Consider the following 17,118-nt stretch of genomic DNA (forward strand, 5'->3'; position numbering starts at 1 on the left):
GTGCTATGCAGGACCCATTTATATACCTGATACCTGTTTGAAAATATTAACAAAATGAATATTATTATTAAAAGTCAGGTATCTCAAAATTCTTTTAATCCAACATAGGGTCCCAGGGGACTAAACTCTATTTCTGAATCCCTGGCAACAAGCAGAAGACAACCTAAATCCAAGGCAGGACCTACTGGCACACATACCAAATCTTACCTTCACACAGAACCCAATCTGCTTTCACCAAAATAACACTCCTTTGAGGTTGTGGGAGAATCATCCACTTAGACATGGGGAGATAATGCAGACTCCATACAGAAAAACAAATAAGCACAGGACACTGAATCTATAATTTACTTAGTATACTAATTCAGTTTGTGTGGAGTCTATTTACTTACAAAAGCCTTACAAATTGCCCTTCCCAATAAAACTGAACTAATTTCTTCTAAGGTACTTACAGTGGTGTGAAAAACTATTTGCCCCCTTCCTGATTTCTTATTCTTTTGCATGTTTGTCACACAAAATGTTTCTGATCATCAAACACATTTAACCATTAGTCAAATATAACACAAGTAAACACAAAATGCAGTTTTTAAATGATGGTTTTATTATTTAGGGAGAAAAAATCCAAACCTACATGGCCCTGTGTGAAAAGTAATTGCCCCTTGTTAAAAAATAACCTAACTGTGGTGTATCACACCTGAGTTCAATTTCCGTAGCCACCCCCAGGCCTGATTACTGCCACACCTGTTTCAATCAGGAAATCACTTAAATAGGAGCTGCCTGACACAGAGAAGTAGACCAAAAGCACCTCAAAAGCTAGACATCATGCCAAGATCCAAAGAAATTCAGGAACAAATGAGAACAGAAGTAATTGAGATCTATCAGTCTGGTAAAGGTTATAAAGCCATTTCTAAAGCTTTGGGACTCCAGCGAACCACAGTGAGAGCCATTATCCACAAATGGCAAAAACATGGAACAGTGGTGAACCTTCCCAGGAGTGGCCGGCCGACCAAAATTACCCCAAGAGCGCAGAGACGACTCATCCGAGAGGTCACAAAAGACCCCAGGACAACATCTAAAGAACTGCAGGCCTCACTTGCCTCAATTAAGGTCAGTGTTCACGACTCCACCATAAGAAAGAGACTGGGCAAAATGGCCTGCATGGCAGATTTCCAAGACGCAAACCACTGTTAAGCAAAAAAACATTAGGGTTCGTCTCAATTTTGCTAAGAAACATCTCAATGATTGCCAAGACTTTTGGGAAAATACCTTGTGGACTGATGAGACAAAAGTTGAACTTTTGGAAGGCAAATGTCCCATTACATCTGGCGTAAAAGGAACACAGCATTTCAGAAAAAGAACATCATACCAACAGTAAAATATGGTGGTGGTAGTGTGATGGTCTGGGGTTGTTTTGCTGCTTCAGGACCTGGAAGGCTTGCTGTGATAGATGGAACCATGAATTCTACTGTCTACCAAAAAATCCTCAAGGAGAATGTCCGGCCATATGTTCGTCAACTCAAGCTGAAGCGATCTTGGGTGCTGCAACAGGACAATGACCCAAAACACACCAGCAAATCCACCTCTGAATGGCTGAAGAAAAACAAAATGAAGACTTTGGAGTGGCCTAGTCAAAGTCCTGACCTGAATCCAATTGAGATGCTATGGCATGACCTTAAAAATGTGGTTCATGCTAGAAAACCCTCAAATAAAGCTGAATTACAACAATTCTGCAAAGATGAGTGGGCCAAAATTCCTCCAGAGCGCTGTAAAAGACTCATTGCAAGTTATCGCAAACACTTGATTGCAGTTATTGCTGCTAAGGGTGACCCAACCAGTTATTAGGTTCAGGGGGCAATTACTTTTTCACACAGGGCCATGTAGGTTTGGATTTTTTCTCCCTAAATAATAAAAACCATCATTTAAAAACTGCATTTTGTGTTTACTTGTGTTATATTTGACTAATGGTTAAATGTGTTTGATGATCAGAAACATTTTGTGTGACAAACATGCAAAAGAATAAGAAATCAGGAAGGGGGCAAATAGTTTTTCACACCACTGTAACTCACACTGATTGATTCATCATACCATCAATAAGGATGTCAGTTTATTTATCTATCCCTCTTAACGAACTTTAAGGCCAAAGTGAAGCAGAGCCTTTCTCAGTAGGGTCAAATCCTACCTTGGACATAGCACCATCACATTCACAAGTTTACTTAACACAGATGTGACTGACATGTGAGAGGAAAACCTACAAAGACATACTGTAGAGGGAATGTGTAACCTTTAAAGAGTCAGTGAGTGGTCTAGAATTAGGACCTCACCATCTTTACTTCACTGTCATACCCCCATGATAAAATGAAGTATAGTTTTAATTGTATTTGTAATGACTTACAGATATGCCCCAGGAAAAACCACACTGGACCAGGGGGTGGCAGTGCGCACTAACCCTTTCTCTTTTTCTCCTGCAGACCATCTGAGGGAAATCTTACCTGGGCCTGTCAAAATCACTTCCAGTTCCGGCCCCAATCACATCACTTCCTCTGGGCCGTCTATAAAAACACCATGTTGTTACCATTAAGGCAGTTGTGTCTTGAACTCATCCTATAAAGACCTGTTTAAATCATAGCTTTTGCATTTGGTTCAAGTATATGGGGTAGCTACCCAAAACCTTTTTCTGCCCCTTTGTTATCTTTTACAATACATAAATATACTTTTTCATAATGCAGTGTTTGAGTATATATAATCAACTACAATACAGTATACATATATAGAGAAATTTGAATATATGAATTAAAATTTATATAAAGTCAAATCTTTTAAACATGGAGTAAGTTTTTGAATATATCAACAAACAAGACTTATTTTTCTAGTAAGATTTTCAAGCTATTTAGAGTGCACACTGTGTTAATTGGTTATTCAAGACTTAAATATTAAAGTTCTGGATCAGCATTAATGCTACTAAAGACCTCCTTTTGTTAAATTAAAATATTGTGTCTTTATTTTTCTTTTACATAGTGGCTTATCACGGTACATTTATTATGAGATGTTCTTTTAAAAGTAGTCTTCTTTAATTTAACTGGGTAATGCAACAAGTGGTTTGTCCACAATATGGCTGAATCATCAGAACATATTACATCTGAACTTAACATGCAGTATGTATTGTTTTTTGCAATGCAAGAAAATAAATGTTTAATGTCTCTAAACTTGAATGGTTCTGGCAATTATTCTCTAAACTCTCTCATTGACAAAGTGTTTTTGTTTACAGAACCATTGCTTACTGGATGTTTTTTGTTTATCACACCATTCTGCTATGTTTTGGCTCCTACTGTACAATCATACTACACCAAAGTTCCTTAGATTACACACATTATAGCTATTGTAAGGTCTGCTCAAACTGCTAAATCTCAACCATGTGTGCATGTGATTTTTACAGAGTTCAAGCCACGTGATTAGCGGTTCAATGTCTGTCTGTATGTGTGTCTGTCCGCTTTTCATGAGAGAACTATTTAACGGATTTAGATTGGGTGTTTTTTACTTACTTACTTTGCTTAATGTGCTAAGTATGATAGGTCACTTGTGGTACCAATTTATTTGCGTCAATCCGAGAGAGACTCAGTCACCTGCCAGCATCCATTCGAGTCGGTCTACCTCTCTTCATGTGTTGGAGCGTACCTTGCCTCCGCTTAGCTAGTGATACCTGTTTGTTCAACAGACATCATCATCTACAGATTGTTAAGCAGTAGCGTTTGATGTTTTTGTGAGAGATATCAGAGCTACTTGTGTTTTAGAGGGTAGCTGCTGATTTCCAGACATATCACGGCCACCCTCGCTCGTCAAAGCTAAACACGATCATTCGAGCATAGCTACCTTCTGCTTGGCCAGAATTACATTTCTATTTAGTTTTTCATTGATTTTTAAAGTTTGTCCTGTTTCACTACCACATGGGCGGAGCCGTGGGGGACAGCTAGTATATGCATATATATATATACTGTATATACTGTATATCTGCTCAAAATAATTAAGGGAACACTTAAATCACACATTGGATCTCAAGGAATGAAATGTTCAAGAGGAAACTCCTTACTGAGTAATTCATAAAGAACAGAATGATGGAAACCAAAATCATCAACCCACTGAGGGCTGCTTTTAACATCACACTGAAAATTAAAGTCAAAAGTTGAAATCAGAGGCTGATTCAACTTGCCTGAATTTCATCATGACCACTCATAATGAGACTCAGTAGTTTGTATGACCCCCTCATACCTGTATGCCCTCCAGGCAACATTTGGGCATGCTCCTTATTCTTCTGGGCATGGTCCTGATTAGACGCCAGATGGTGGCCTGGGGGATCTATTTCCAGACATGGATCAGGGCATCAGTGAGCTTCTGGACAGTCTGCGGTGCTACTTGGCAGCATCGGATACACAGAAACATAACGTCCCAGAGATTCTCAACTGAGCTCAGGTCCAGGAAATGTGCAAGCCAGTCAATGGCATCAATACCTTTATCATCCAGGAACTGCTTACATACTAGAGAAGAATGAGGCCAGGCATTGTCCTGAACTAGGAGAAACCCTGGGCCCACTGCACCACCATAAGGTCATTCCGGTACCTAACAGCAATCAGTGTACCTTTGCCAAGCACGTAGAGGTCTGTATGACCTTCCAAGGACATGCCTCCCCACACCATTACTGCCCCACCTCAAAACTGGACATGCTGGATGATGTTGCAGGCTGAATAATGTTTGCCACTTTGTTTCCAGACTCTTTCATGTTTGGCACATGTGCTCAGTGTGAACCTACTCTTATCTGTGAAAAGAAGGGCACTAAAGGTGGACCTGCTAATTGTGGTATTTTTGGTGAATGTGAATGGCTATGAGTACAGGTCCCACTAGAGGACATCGGGTCCTCATGTCACCCTCATGTAGTCTGTTTCTGACATTTTGGTCAGATCCGTGCACACCAGTAGCCAGCTGGAGGTCATTTTGTAGGGCTCTGGCAGTGCTCCTCCTGTTCCTCCTTACACAAAGGAACAGATAGCGGAACTGTTGCTGAGCTGATGCCCTTTTATGGCCCTGCCCAGCTCTCCTCATGTGACAACCCCTCTCCTGGTATTTATCCCATGCTCTTGAGACTGAGATTGGTGACACAGCAAACCTTCTTGCAATGGCATGTATGGATGTGCCATCCTAGACATGAATCACCTGCAGGATCAGCCTAATGCTACCAGTAGTGACAAAGACACTAGCAAAATGCAAAAGTAGAGAAAAATCAGTAAGGAAAGATAAGGAGAGAGCAATTATCTGTGGCCATCATCAAAACCATTCCCTTTCTGGAGGGTGTCTTGCTGTTGCCTCTCTAGTGCATCTGTTGTCACATCATTTGCACCAAAGCAAAAGAAGTTGATTCACAATCGCCTTTCTTTCCTATGTGGGCTGATTGATATTCCTGAAGCTTAATTGACTTGGTGTTAGACTGTGATGAATAAGGGATCCCTTAACTTTTTTTTAGCTGCAGAGCAGAAAAATAAGTACAACAGCCTGCTAAGCCAAAGTTCATTTGGATATTTGGGCATAATGGCACCGATGAGGACAGCCACAGTTCTTTGGTCGACTCTTTCCACAGATACTGTTGCTGCATCCATAATACATAAGGTTCAGTCCTTAATGGTGTGCTCTTGTTATTTACTACATATAGGCTTTGGTGCATGGACATAATGTTTTATGTAGTAAATAAAATGTTGCCTTCTGTCCATTAGCACATTAAATGTCTGCCTAGGTGCAGTGTAATTACCTAGCATAACTTAGTAATTACTTTTATTAGCCTAGCGGGTAAAACAAAAAAGGTAGCCAGCAGTGAAATAATGCATTGGTATGGGGTACTTAACATGTAAAAACTGAGCAATAGTATTGTAATTTGGTGACAAATATTGCCATGTTAAACTGAATCTAACCCACCCATCCATTATTAGGACTGCTTAACATATTCCTGTGTTGCAGAATTCGGAGTGCAATCCAGACGCATTGGGTACAAGGCAGGAATCATCCCAATATAAGGCATCAGAGCAAAGTAGAGACAAACTCACACTCACACACATGATCGGCCACAATCACTCTAACCAGGTCAAAGTAGAGTTGAGAAAAACTCAACACCTCAGCTTCCTCAGATGTCTGAGGAAAGTCCAGTTCCTCTATTTTTTCTCACAAATTTCTGCAGATGCACACTAGAGTTCAACCACAAAGGCTGCACAAACTCCTGGTATGCTACCTGCTCAGCTTAACTTCATAAGGCACTGCAGAGGGTGGTGAAGGTAGCACACAATATAATTCAGGACACATACAACACTTGTGGCCTTTGGAAGGGAAACAGTTTTATTGAAGGCCTTAGTCATCCTAAAGAGTCACTTGTCTTACTCTGACCTAGAAAAAGGCACAGGACCATTAGTACTTGCACCAGCAGATTCAGGGACAGTTTCTATCCTACGATCTAAGGCACAGGTGTCAAACTCCAGGCCTGGAGGGCCGCAGTAGCTGCAGGGTTTCACTCTAACTCTTTTCTTAATCAGTGACCAGTTTTCACTGCTAATTACCTCCTTTTCCCTTTATTTTAATAACCTTGTTTTTAAGGATTCACTCCTCTCAATTGACTATTTTCTTCATTAAATGTCAGCAAACAGAAATGAGACGTGAAATGAGCCAACAAATGACCATCAAACTCCAGCCAATTTCACTCAAACCAGTTTCTTAATGAGAAGCCAATTCTTGCTGTTAATTAAACTCGTTACTTAATTCCACGGCTTACTGCTGCTCTCATTCTGCTACAGCAGACATTTCCAAAACTGTTGATTTTCTGTTTCTGATTATTGACCTGAGAGATCAACCTTACCGAGACCCTCACCTTTCTTTATGTTCAGATAATGTGGTTAGCTGGTCACCTGTTTGCTCATTTTGTGTCTCATTATTGTTTGGCTGCTAATTAAGGAAATAGAAGGGACTAAGGGGTCCGAGTTGAGTTAATTAAAATTAAGGCAAAAAAGTTAATTAGCAGCAAAAACAGGTCACTAATTAAGAAGGTCGTTAAGGAGTTCAACATCCCGGTCTAAGGTTACTGAATAGCTAATCAAAATAAGATTATGACATTAAAAACACTATATAACACTTCGATCGGGTTGGTTAATGGTGTCGTTCATGGTCAGCAGGCTATTGGAGAAGAACGACAGAGGGAGACTCCCTCACAAAACCATGTATTGCTCAGACACTTCCAGGGGGAAATCTTGTTGAACTGTGAGCATGAGTTGGACGAACCTTAACCTGGGAGTTGTGGAGAAGAAGATAAAAGAGAAAAGTATCTTTGGCGTTTCACAAAAAAGGACAAGAACTGATTAAAAAGAAGTCCTGCAAAAGTTATTTGTTTGATAAAAGAATTTATTTTGACCTGGGACTGTGCTTGTATGAATTGTGTCGATCCTTTGGTGCACTCCTTATTGGCCATAGTAAGTGCGTGTGTTTCTATCTATCTATCTATCTATCTATCTATCTATCTATCTATCTATCTATCTATCTATCCCAGTATCAGTGCACTGCACAATAACATGCAGTGAATACACTTTACTCAAGCATTCATATTTTTCTTGCTCTTTCTCTGTACGTTTAGCAATCGTTTGCTCAGAGGATGATGCGCTTACTGCTTCCTGAGCAGCTCTTCTTTTCTCCACCCTAGTGGCACTCTGCTTCTCTTCTTTCGTCAGCATCTTTTCACATTACAACTGATTAAGTCAGTGTTTGTGTTGCAATTACTTGGTGGTAGGGATGAGAATGGTGCCCGCACATATGCGTCGCATAGCTGTCCTGCTGGCCACTGCCGAGAGTTGATTCTACAATGAAATAAAGTAAAAATATAAAGAGGAATAACCTTTGGAGGTCAATCATCACCCCAAAAGTGGATAGTAGACGTTATGTAGTATATGTGTACCAAATTTCAGGTCAGTAGGTCAAACAGTTTGCGAGCTACAGGTGTTTTAAAATCCTGGATAGACAAATGGACAACCACGGTAGCATATTATATATATTATGGGGTGCCAAGCAGGCAAGTACATTGATTTTCTGAATATATTTTGCCTTAGGTGCTGACGTCCAACGTTCAATCCCAGTATGGGAGAAACAAAGGTGCATACACCTGATGAGCTCCAATTAGGGCAAAACATGTGTTGTGTCCTCTTTGTATTATTTGGCAGGTACTTTATAACATGTCTATGATCTGAGAGGGTGCGGCGGCTGTTTAACGACTGACTGACCAAACACAAGCATTACCTGGTAGGTGAGCACCCAAATAATCTAATTGTGTTTATTATACAGTATATAAACATATATTGTAAATAATTGTTTGTATGTAGGTTGCACGATATTGTATGTGTGTCTTTTTTGCTATTGTATTTTTATTCTGTTCTGAGGAGACATACTAGTAAGAATTTCATTGTAGTATGTACAAGTGACAGTATGTGTGAACTTGAACACAGGGTCAACAGTTGAATTTCACATAGACAGTTTCAGGCCAGAATTCAAAGAGATGACTCTGAAGTTTGGAGGCTGAGCACTGAAAACAGTGTATCCCTGTGCCCTCCAACCTCATTAGTACTGTATAGTCATTAGGATACGTGTAGTAGCCACTTTACTAAGTTACTTGTTAAGTTCACTTGGACAATGATTAATTAAGTTATAATTATAAAAGTAATTAGAAAGTGATTTATAAGTAGTTACAGATGCACCATGTAAAATGTAATTGGGCAATCTCTTTCACTCCATACTAAGCAGCTTCTGGCACCCACAGCTGCAGCTGCACTCACCTCGCACTGTTCTTGGTCCCTGTCCAGTGTGCTGTATAACATCTTATTATCCCAGGGTTGACTGCAATGTAACATACTCTTCTAAATGGGTAGGTAATCATCTTAACTGCTCTTAGGCTAGTTGGTTACTTATTCTGGGAATTCTTTTAGGCTGATAGCAAGATGGTTGCCTTTTTGGTAAATGGCTAAATGCATATTGTCCCATAAGTGGATAAACTGATGACTATTGCAAAAAAAACATCTGATTTGTTGCTTCCTGAAGTGTAAAACTATTCACACCCAAAACTGTTAAGGCTTCATTTATTGAAGAGTCCATCATACTTTGGGGAAATCCTTTTATTAGAAGTGCAACTTACCTGTTTCTCCATTTACTAAAGATCAACCAGACCTCCAGTCTTCAGATACACTCCCCTAACTGGATGGCTACAAATCTCATATTCTTGTTACCCTTTGTCTTCTCCCAGGCTTATTTAGAATATATACACTCCTAAATCCCCAAGAAAAGGGAGTCCAGAAACAGAATGTCTTGTGCTTTAAATCATGTCACCATTTTGTAAGCTTAAGGTGGAAGTTTGACTTATGAACTAATACAATTATAGGAATGGAAACATCTTAAAAAAAAAAAGGTGAAATGAAATCCTGTCAGGATGGACATCCATTCTGTAAAAGTAGTCCTTGCTGCAATAATGCACTCACTATAAAGAATAATAATGCAGCTAGTTAAATGGCTAAGATTGTAATGTAGCTAGTTAGTAGTGATGTTGCTGCCATGCTGATCAATGGCCCACTGAAGGTGCACATCTGTGGTGTGTTTGTCTGAATGATGGGTAGTATGAAGGCAAGCAGAGACCTAAGTGAGGGATTCTCCATACCTTGTTCACAGCTGTCTCCTTTATATCCAGCAATGCAGGCACAGACCCCTTTGATGCAGGTGCCATGGTCATCACAGGTAGGATCAATGCACTGGTCTTCAGGAATGTCACACTCAGGACCCTTCCATCCAGTATGGCAGGAGCAGTGGCCTTTCTCATACTCTCCGTTGCCATTGCACAGCACTGGGCAGGAATCTGCGAATGATAATTATTTCATAAGACTCTATTTCCTGAAACCATACGAAAGCAAGCCTGCCAATTCGATCCTCCATCTCGTGAAATTTAATGCTACTACCATTAACTGGCAATTTATTTAAGTAACAATCGAACTGCATTCAAGTGTGTTCTGGAGATTCCAAATCTGACATCCCCACTCACTCATTCTTCCTTTCGGAATTTCTCTGGAAAACAAGCATGAAGATTGATTTGGTCCAAGCCAGCTCTGCAAGATGCTCCTTGCTTTAGCAACACGCTTTCTCACCAGAGCAGAACAAATCAGAAATGACTGTTTCAACACTCATCTCCACCAAACCATCACAGTAAATGTACTTGAAAAACTGACTCCCTATTAAAAAGAAAGATCTCTTGTTTGTGGGGGGACTAAATTACAGATTGCATGAGGCAACAGGGGACCTGGGAACATCTTAATGCAATAGAACTGTGGTGTTCCTTTTGCCTAGTGCATGCAGGCACACATTTGAGTTTGCAAAATGTGATTGCTTGATGTTTGACATTTTAAGCATTTCAGAGCTTACAAAGCTAGCGGCAAGTTACAGAGCATCTATTTAGAGTGGCTTCAGACTTAAAAACGGCAGTTGCTGGATCTCATTGCCTTGAAGATGTCAGATTACATGACCGAAAATCACAGGGGATTACAAATTACATGACTCTGTGACAATTTATCAGCATGGTTTTAAATTTCCAAAATATTGCAAGCTCCCTGCACTTTGACGGCCAATTAGTGTGCCTAGCAGCACCTGTATGAACGTTTCCAGTTTTGGCCAATTAATCAGACTTGGCCCTTTGTTTGCCTTTTTCCATTCTGTCATTGTATGACAAACACGAAACATCAGACACATGAGCACTCTTCTGAATATAGATAGATATGTGGTCCTAAAAACTCACTTTCCTACTACAGTTGCGGCTACATTGTGCAGTATGTATTATAAGTTCAGCTGAGTGCTCAGTGGTTGTCAACACTTGCACTCACACAAGCCTGACCCTACAACTTGAATTTTAGTTTGGTCAACTGGCACAGCAGTATGACTGAGTCATTGGGTATGTTAAACTACACAACTGGTAGTTATGGCAGCCCACCTCCACTGCCACAGACTCTCTAAGACTATGTAGAGATCATTAGAAATGTTGTGTAGTATGATGGGAGCTTTAACAATGCTTTTCAAGCTGGCAGTATGTTACACAACTTCAAGTCAAGGGGGATGTCAAACTTTATGACTGAAGTTACTGGATCTTCTCACCTTCAGTATGTCACATTATACAACTAGGAATCACAGGAGATGACAAATTACAAGACCCCATGCAGACTTTTCAACACAGTTTCACAGTTTCAAAGTATTGTCTCATTCCAGTGAATGTGTGGCCTGACAGCTCCGGTGCCAGCATGAGGGACATTTTTATCTTTCCTTTTCCAATTTTTTGCTGCAAGAAATAACAGTTTTATTAATGAAGGCAGGAGTCCAGCTAAAAACAGATGTTGGTTGGGATGAACACCTACAGTTACCCTGGACCATTACAACTGAACTTCAGAGCCAATGAGTCCTGCCTTTTCTTATTCATTAGTACACAAATGAAGATGATACTGAGATAGCAGCTCCACTTTAGCAGACCCTATCAATCACTCCTTTGTCCGCACTGATAGTTTGTATTTGGATACGATTAAGGGAGAAAACACCTTAGAAAAAGCTGAATTAAAGCAACAATAGCAAAAGAGAGTTCAACTTTTAAAGTCATATCTCAATTTGTTTTCTAAAATATTACTGTACATATCATACCAGAGCACTTTTCTGAATCTATATATATAAAAACCAAATACCACTGAATCACTTATCACGAAATCTCCTGAACCATGAAGACTTGGGATTCGAAATTTAGAATGTAGGTTACCCTTGGCCCATAAGTGCTGGTTAAGAAACGGTTTTAAAAATTTCGTAAAATTTTGTGGTCCAAGCGTGAAATTTCTTATAGTTTTTTAGACCCATTTGTATGTCTATCCACTTTTCACGAGAGAACTATTTAACAGATTTAGATTGGGTTTTTTTCTATAATTTGCTTGAACATTCTGTTGATTTTGCGACTTCTTCATCACGGTAAGTATAACAGTTCACTTGCGGTACCGATTTATTAGCGCAAATCCGAGAGAGACTCATTGGGCTGTGGGGAGGGGGGCGGGGCCCTCCTCACTTACACATCTGCCTCAGGGCATAACCTTAACTCCGCTTAGTTAGTGAATGAGAGAACTACTTAGCGGATTTAGATCTTTCTTTTTCTATAATTTGCTTACACATTCCGGTTGACTGCGACTTCTCTTATTGCGCTAAGAATTATTGTTTGCTTGCAGGAGCGATATATTACTGCTAATCCGAGACAAAGGCTGCGGGCCAAGGGGAAGGGGAAGAGTTACGTCAGCAGCAGAGAGCTGGGGTGAGCCCTTCTCACTGTCCTGTTTCACTAATACACAGACAAAGCCACGGGGGATGGCTAGTGCAATATAAGAGAAGAAAAAAGACACACCAAACAATTAGATCAATTAGTAAGAGTGACTGAGTGACTTTTAAAACTGGCACAAATGAAAACCTGCAGCCACAATGGTACCTTAGGACTGACTTTGAGAACTCCCCTGCTCTAAGTGGTCTTATCGTGAAGTAACCAAATTTTGAAAATGAATGCACTTTTCTATTTGAAGGAGCTTATGTAGTCTTCATTATTCTTCTGGCTAATCTATTAAGAAGTTTTCTATAAATGCTCTGGGGACTACCAGGACTTTGGTCATTGATGGATTCAGTACAGACTGTGTATTTATTTGTTATCTACCTATTTCAATGGAAGTTTTTTATACAAAAACCATCTAATTATTTGGTGTTTTAATTGTTACATACACATGAAATATATAAGGCATCCCACTCAAAGAGGTCTAGACTTCTATAGCCATTAAGGAGGTCATGGAAGCTGTCATTTAACTTCACAGAACATGGTCACAGGTCATGTTTTTATAACAGTCACAGTCACTAAAGCACAAGATGTTTACGTCTGGGGATGCCATAGCTGTTTTGCTCTTTCCACTAAGGTTGAAAAAGGAATGTGAAGTGGAGGGCAAAAACAGGAGGAACTGTCTGGACAGAGCTGACGCAGAATCACAGGAGATCAAAAAGATTAGAAATGAAATGAAAAGGAACAGGCAGGCTTAAAGTCATGATAAATGTTGGTCAAAAACAAAACAATACCGAAAACACAAGTTGCCAGAGAAACCAACTTTTCGCACTCTATGGAAGCTAATTTTGTTCTTAAATGAGATGGCCACCACAATCACATGACCATGCAGTGAGATGACAGGCACACACGTGCAAAGGACATGCTGCCTAGCAACATGTGGTGTCATAACAACTAAAAATTCAAAATGATAGAGCAATGATGTCATCATAGCACAATGCTAAAATGGTAACTAATACTAAATAAACAATCAAAATAAAATAAAAAGAGTAGGTTGTGACAGAGGTTATATGAAGACACTAGTTGTATCATAGATGGAAAGTGAGATCACAGAAGATATGTTAATGACAGAGACTGTATAAGGCACCGACAATTAAAAAGTTAACACTCTCTGTCTTAGAAAGTCTACTGCAGAACTTTCTGAATGCCAGAAAATCTCAATAGGGCCAAAATTATACACGTACAAATGAAACACAATTTTGATTCAAAATTGCAAAGACATTAATAAAAGACATTTCTACCTTTTGCACAGTCAGGTCCTAGAAACCCAGAGAAACAGTGGCAGTGGCCGGATATGCACTCTCCATTGCCATTGCAGTTTGTAGAACAATCATCCATGGTTTCTAAACAAAAAGAACATGTGCTCACAGTTAGAGACACAGTGCATGAAGTCATTTATACTTATATCACATGACAATTATAGACCTTACACATTATCAAAGGCTGCCAACTGGACACAGATCATTTGTAGTGCAGGGCTGTATGATGGCTACTATAAATTTGTTCTGCTTCTTTGTAAATTGTGTGTAAAAATTGAATTAAGGTGCACATCCTCCATCCCATTTCATGTATGGAGTATATAACACGTAGCACTTATAAAAACAGAGAAATTTCTAGATTGTAAAAGGTGCTATATAGCGCCCACCTGGCACAGACCACGCAGAGGCACGTGTACAAAACACACAGGCTTTTATTTTTTCTTCACCCGTGGGTGCACGCCTTCCCCATGACCCACAGGCAATACACAGTCCCTAAGCACTATAAATCCCACACAACAACTCTTTCTGGCACCACCACTCCTCCCAGGCAACCTCGTCCTCCTCCTCCCGACTCTGGCCAAGAATGAAGGGAGGTTGGCCCGCTTTATAGCCCACCCGGAAGTGCTCCAGGTGCCTGACCAGCTGGTCTTAATTGCACCTCCGGGTGGGGCTGGTAAGTCGTCCAATGTGGCGCCTGGCTCTCCGCAGCACCCCCTAGTGGCCACCCCATTTCCCAACCGGGCTGTGGTGGACTCCATGTCCCATGGAGCCACGGGGGAGACTGAGGAAGGACCCACGGCCAGGGAGGCTGCCCCCAGACACCCCGGGGAGGCATTGCACTGTCCATGGTGGCTCCCCCGGGACGTATGCAGCAGAGGCGTCCTGGCCGGGCATGGGACCCGGCTGTCCATCACAAGATATTAATGCTGAACTTAGTTACCATAGTCATAATTTTAAAATCTTAGCTAAATAATTGGGAATGAGCAAGTCACTCATGTGAACTAATAAAGAACAATGCATTAAACAAATGGTGACAGTTCTGATTACTTAAGAAACATTAGTAATGTAATCACTTTAAATTATAGAGCACATAAGATGGCAAGGAAAATTCAACTGAAAATCAAAAGATGTTATTACACTTCAAAAACATAAAATAATTTAAAATAAAGCACATCTTAATGTATAAAAACCAGGATAAAGCAAAGACTGAATGATGTGAATATATTACATTTTTCAGAACAGTATGTCAAACAATATACAGTTTATAATATGAGACAATAAAGAGAATATTATTTGCAGTACATAGTTTAGCGCCATCGAGTGACAAAACAAACAAGAGCTTGATGGCGCTGAACAGAAAGATAAAGCAATATTGTCTAGAAAACTGCTGTGTTATCCCACAAAGAGGAAATCACACTGGCTAAGTCAATGCTCTGTCCGGCAATCAGCTCGTGCTGCAATTAGATAGTCTCTGCTGAGAGCGTCTAGGCCTTGTCGTTACTGACCTGGAAGGGGCGGAGTCAGTCACCCTCATTGTGCTGTGTATGGAAAAAGTGACAGCAACAGCGCCCCCTCATGTCCCAGGGTGGTGGTGCTTATCTCTGATGAACCTGAAAGGTGACCCTCTAATTTGCATGAGTGACAATATATAGTCAGACAATGCATATACCTGTATAAAGGAGGACCTGTTACATCACTTCCTGAACAGACTCAGAAGTCCTGCCCTTTCCTCCTAACCAGAAATATGTAGGAAGATGAAAAACTAAAAGCCAGCATTCATTGTCAAACCTGCAACTGTTAGAGATGGAGCATCTTCCACAGAAGTGCTTTCTCTTAAGAGTTTTTGAGTTCGGACCATAATTAGTTTTTTGTAGTTCTTTTATTGCAGTTTCATTTTGGATATTACACTGTGTTATCAAAGTGGCCCCCAACCCTTCATCTTTTCCCTTTGTGTTTTATATATATCTTATATATAAATGTCTACACGTTGAAGTGTGTGTTTCTGTCTGTCCAGCCTGGAAGTGCAAGGCTACAGCATGAAGCTCAAAGAAATCGACTCTGTCACCAAAGTGAAACTGCCGACAAAAGAGAAACTTGCTTAGTCGCTAATGCATAACATATGTGACTGATTGATTGACGTGTCAGAATCCATGTTTTCCAGGAGCCCGGGCTTTTTACAGCATTTGCTTACACAGCTAGTATACTGTATATAAATATATATATATACTGTATATATATTAGATAAAAGACATCTGAGTGAACAGCTAACTTTTTTTCACTTACGTTATTCATTGTTATCCAACAACAACTAGCACTTTGTGAAGTGATTAGCCTCAGTTAAATTAGTAAAAATAATCTGATTGAATACAGCCAGGCTTGATTTCATCTGGGTGGCACGGTGGCACAGTGGTAGTGCTGCTGCCCCGCAGTTAGGAGACCTGGATTTGTTTCCCGGGTCCTCCCTGTGTCTGCGCGGGGTGCCTCCCAGTGCTCCGGTTTCCTCCCACAGTCCAAAGACATGCAGGTTAGGTGCATTGGCGATCCTAAATTGTCCCTAGTGTGTGCTTGGTGTGTGGGTATGTGTGCCCTGCGGTGGGCTGGTGCCCTGTCCGGGGTTTGTTTCCTGCCTTGTGCCCTGTGTTAGCTGAGATTGGCTCCAGCAGACCCCCATGACCCTGTAGTTAGGATATAGCGGGTTGGATAATGGATGGATGGACTGATTATAGCTGGCTTCTTTCAAATTTTTATTGTGACCCTTAGCACTAGAGTCATGTCTCCAGCCCCAGCATTTGACAATATGCCACTATACTATTTTGAAACAGGACTCCCTGCACTGTGAGAGCTACATAGAACTACCCTGTATCAAATTTCCAGTAAAGCAAAACTGCTTTTTATGGGGTCTGTAGCCCATGCTACACCCATCACTGGAATTTCCTTGAAATGTACCAAAAACAGGAACATACACCCTCCTCTCAGGGTTCCAATTCATTTTAAAATCATATCTAAAATAGTGTGCAATATATACACTAGTTAAGACAAAATCAACTCTGCTAAGACAGAATTTACAGCTTAGTATGTTCTATGATTCTCCTTCATTTGTGACTTTTCTAATGATCAGCCTCACCAAACCTTCTCTAGTAATCCTCCTTCTCTCATCATGTGACTGACATTTTACTTTCAGCATTACTGTAGATGTTTCTAGCATGCAGTCTGTTTTCATGCAGTCCATTATATGCACACTAATCTTCTCCAGCACCTGAGTTCAAAAGCTTTATTTTCCTTTTGTTCTTCTTTCTTGATGGTTGGCTCTCACTGCTATACTTTACTGCTGTGAAGATTACTGCTATAAATGGCCAAGCATTTATTGTCAGTGTAACATCTTGGTATTTTATTATCCCGGTCAGGTTTGCCATGTCTTTCTTT

At 40.4% G+C, this 17,118-nt stretch overlaps 1 protein-coding gene across 2 annotated transcripts in view; it reads right to left on the minus strand.

The window, feature by feature from the left end:
- Window positions 1-17,118, minus strand: part of tenm1 (teneurin transmembrane protein 1) — an 844,835-nt gene that overhangs the window by 203,767 nt on the left and 623,950 nt on the right. For both annotated transcript variants that reach the window (XM_039766316.1, XM_039766314.1), the window contains 2 exons: window positions 13,678-13,779; window positions 9,710-9,904 (listed from right to left, as the gene is read on the minus strand). In XM_039766316.1, the coding sequence (XP_039622250.1) occupies window positions 9,710-9,904; window positions 13,678-13,779 (297 nt within the window). The remainder of the gene's footprint in view (window positions 1-9,709; window positions 9,905-13,677; window positions 13,780-17,118) is intronic.

Source organism: Polypterus senegalus, chromosome 10 (genome assembly GCF_016835505.1).
Source record: "Polypterus senegalus isolate Bchr_013 chromosome 10, ASM1683550v1, whole genome shotgun sequence".
NCBI lineage: Eukaryota > Metazoa > Chordata > Cladistia > Polypteriformes > Polypteridae > Polypterus > Polypterus senegalus.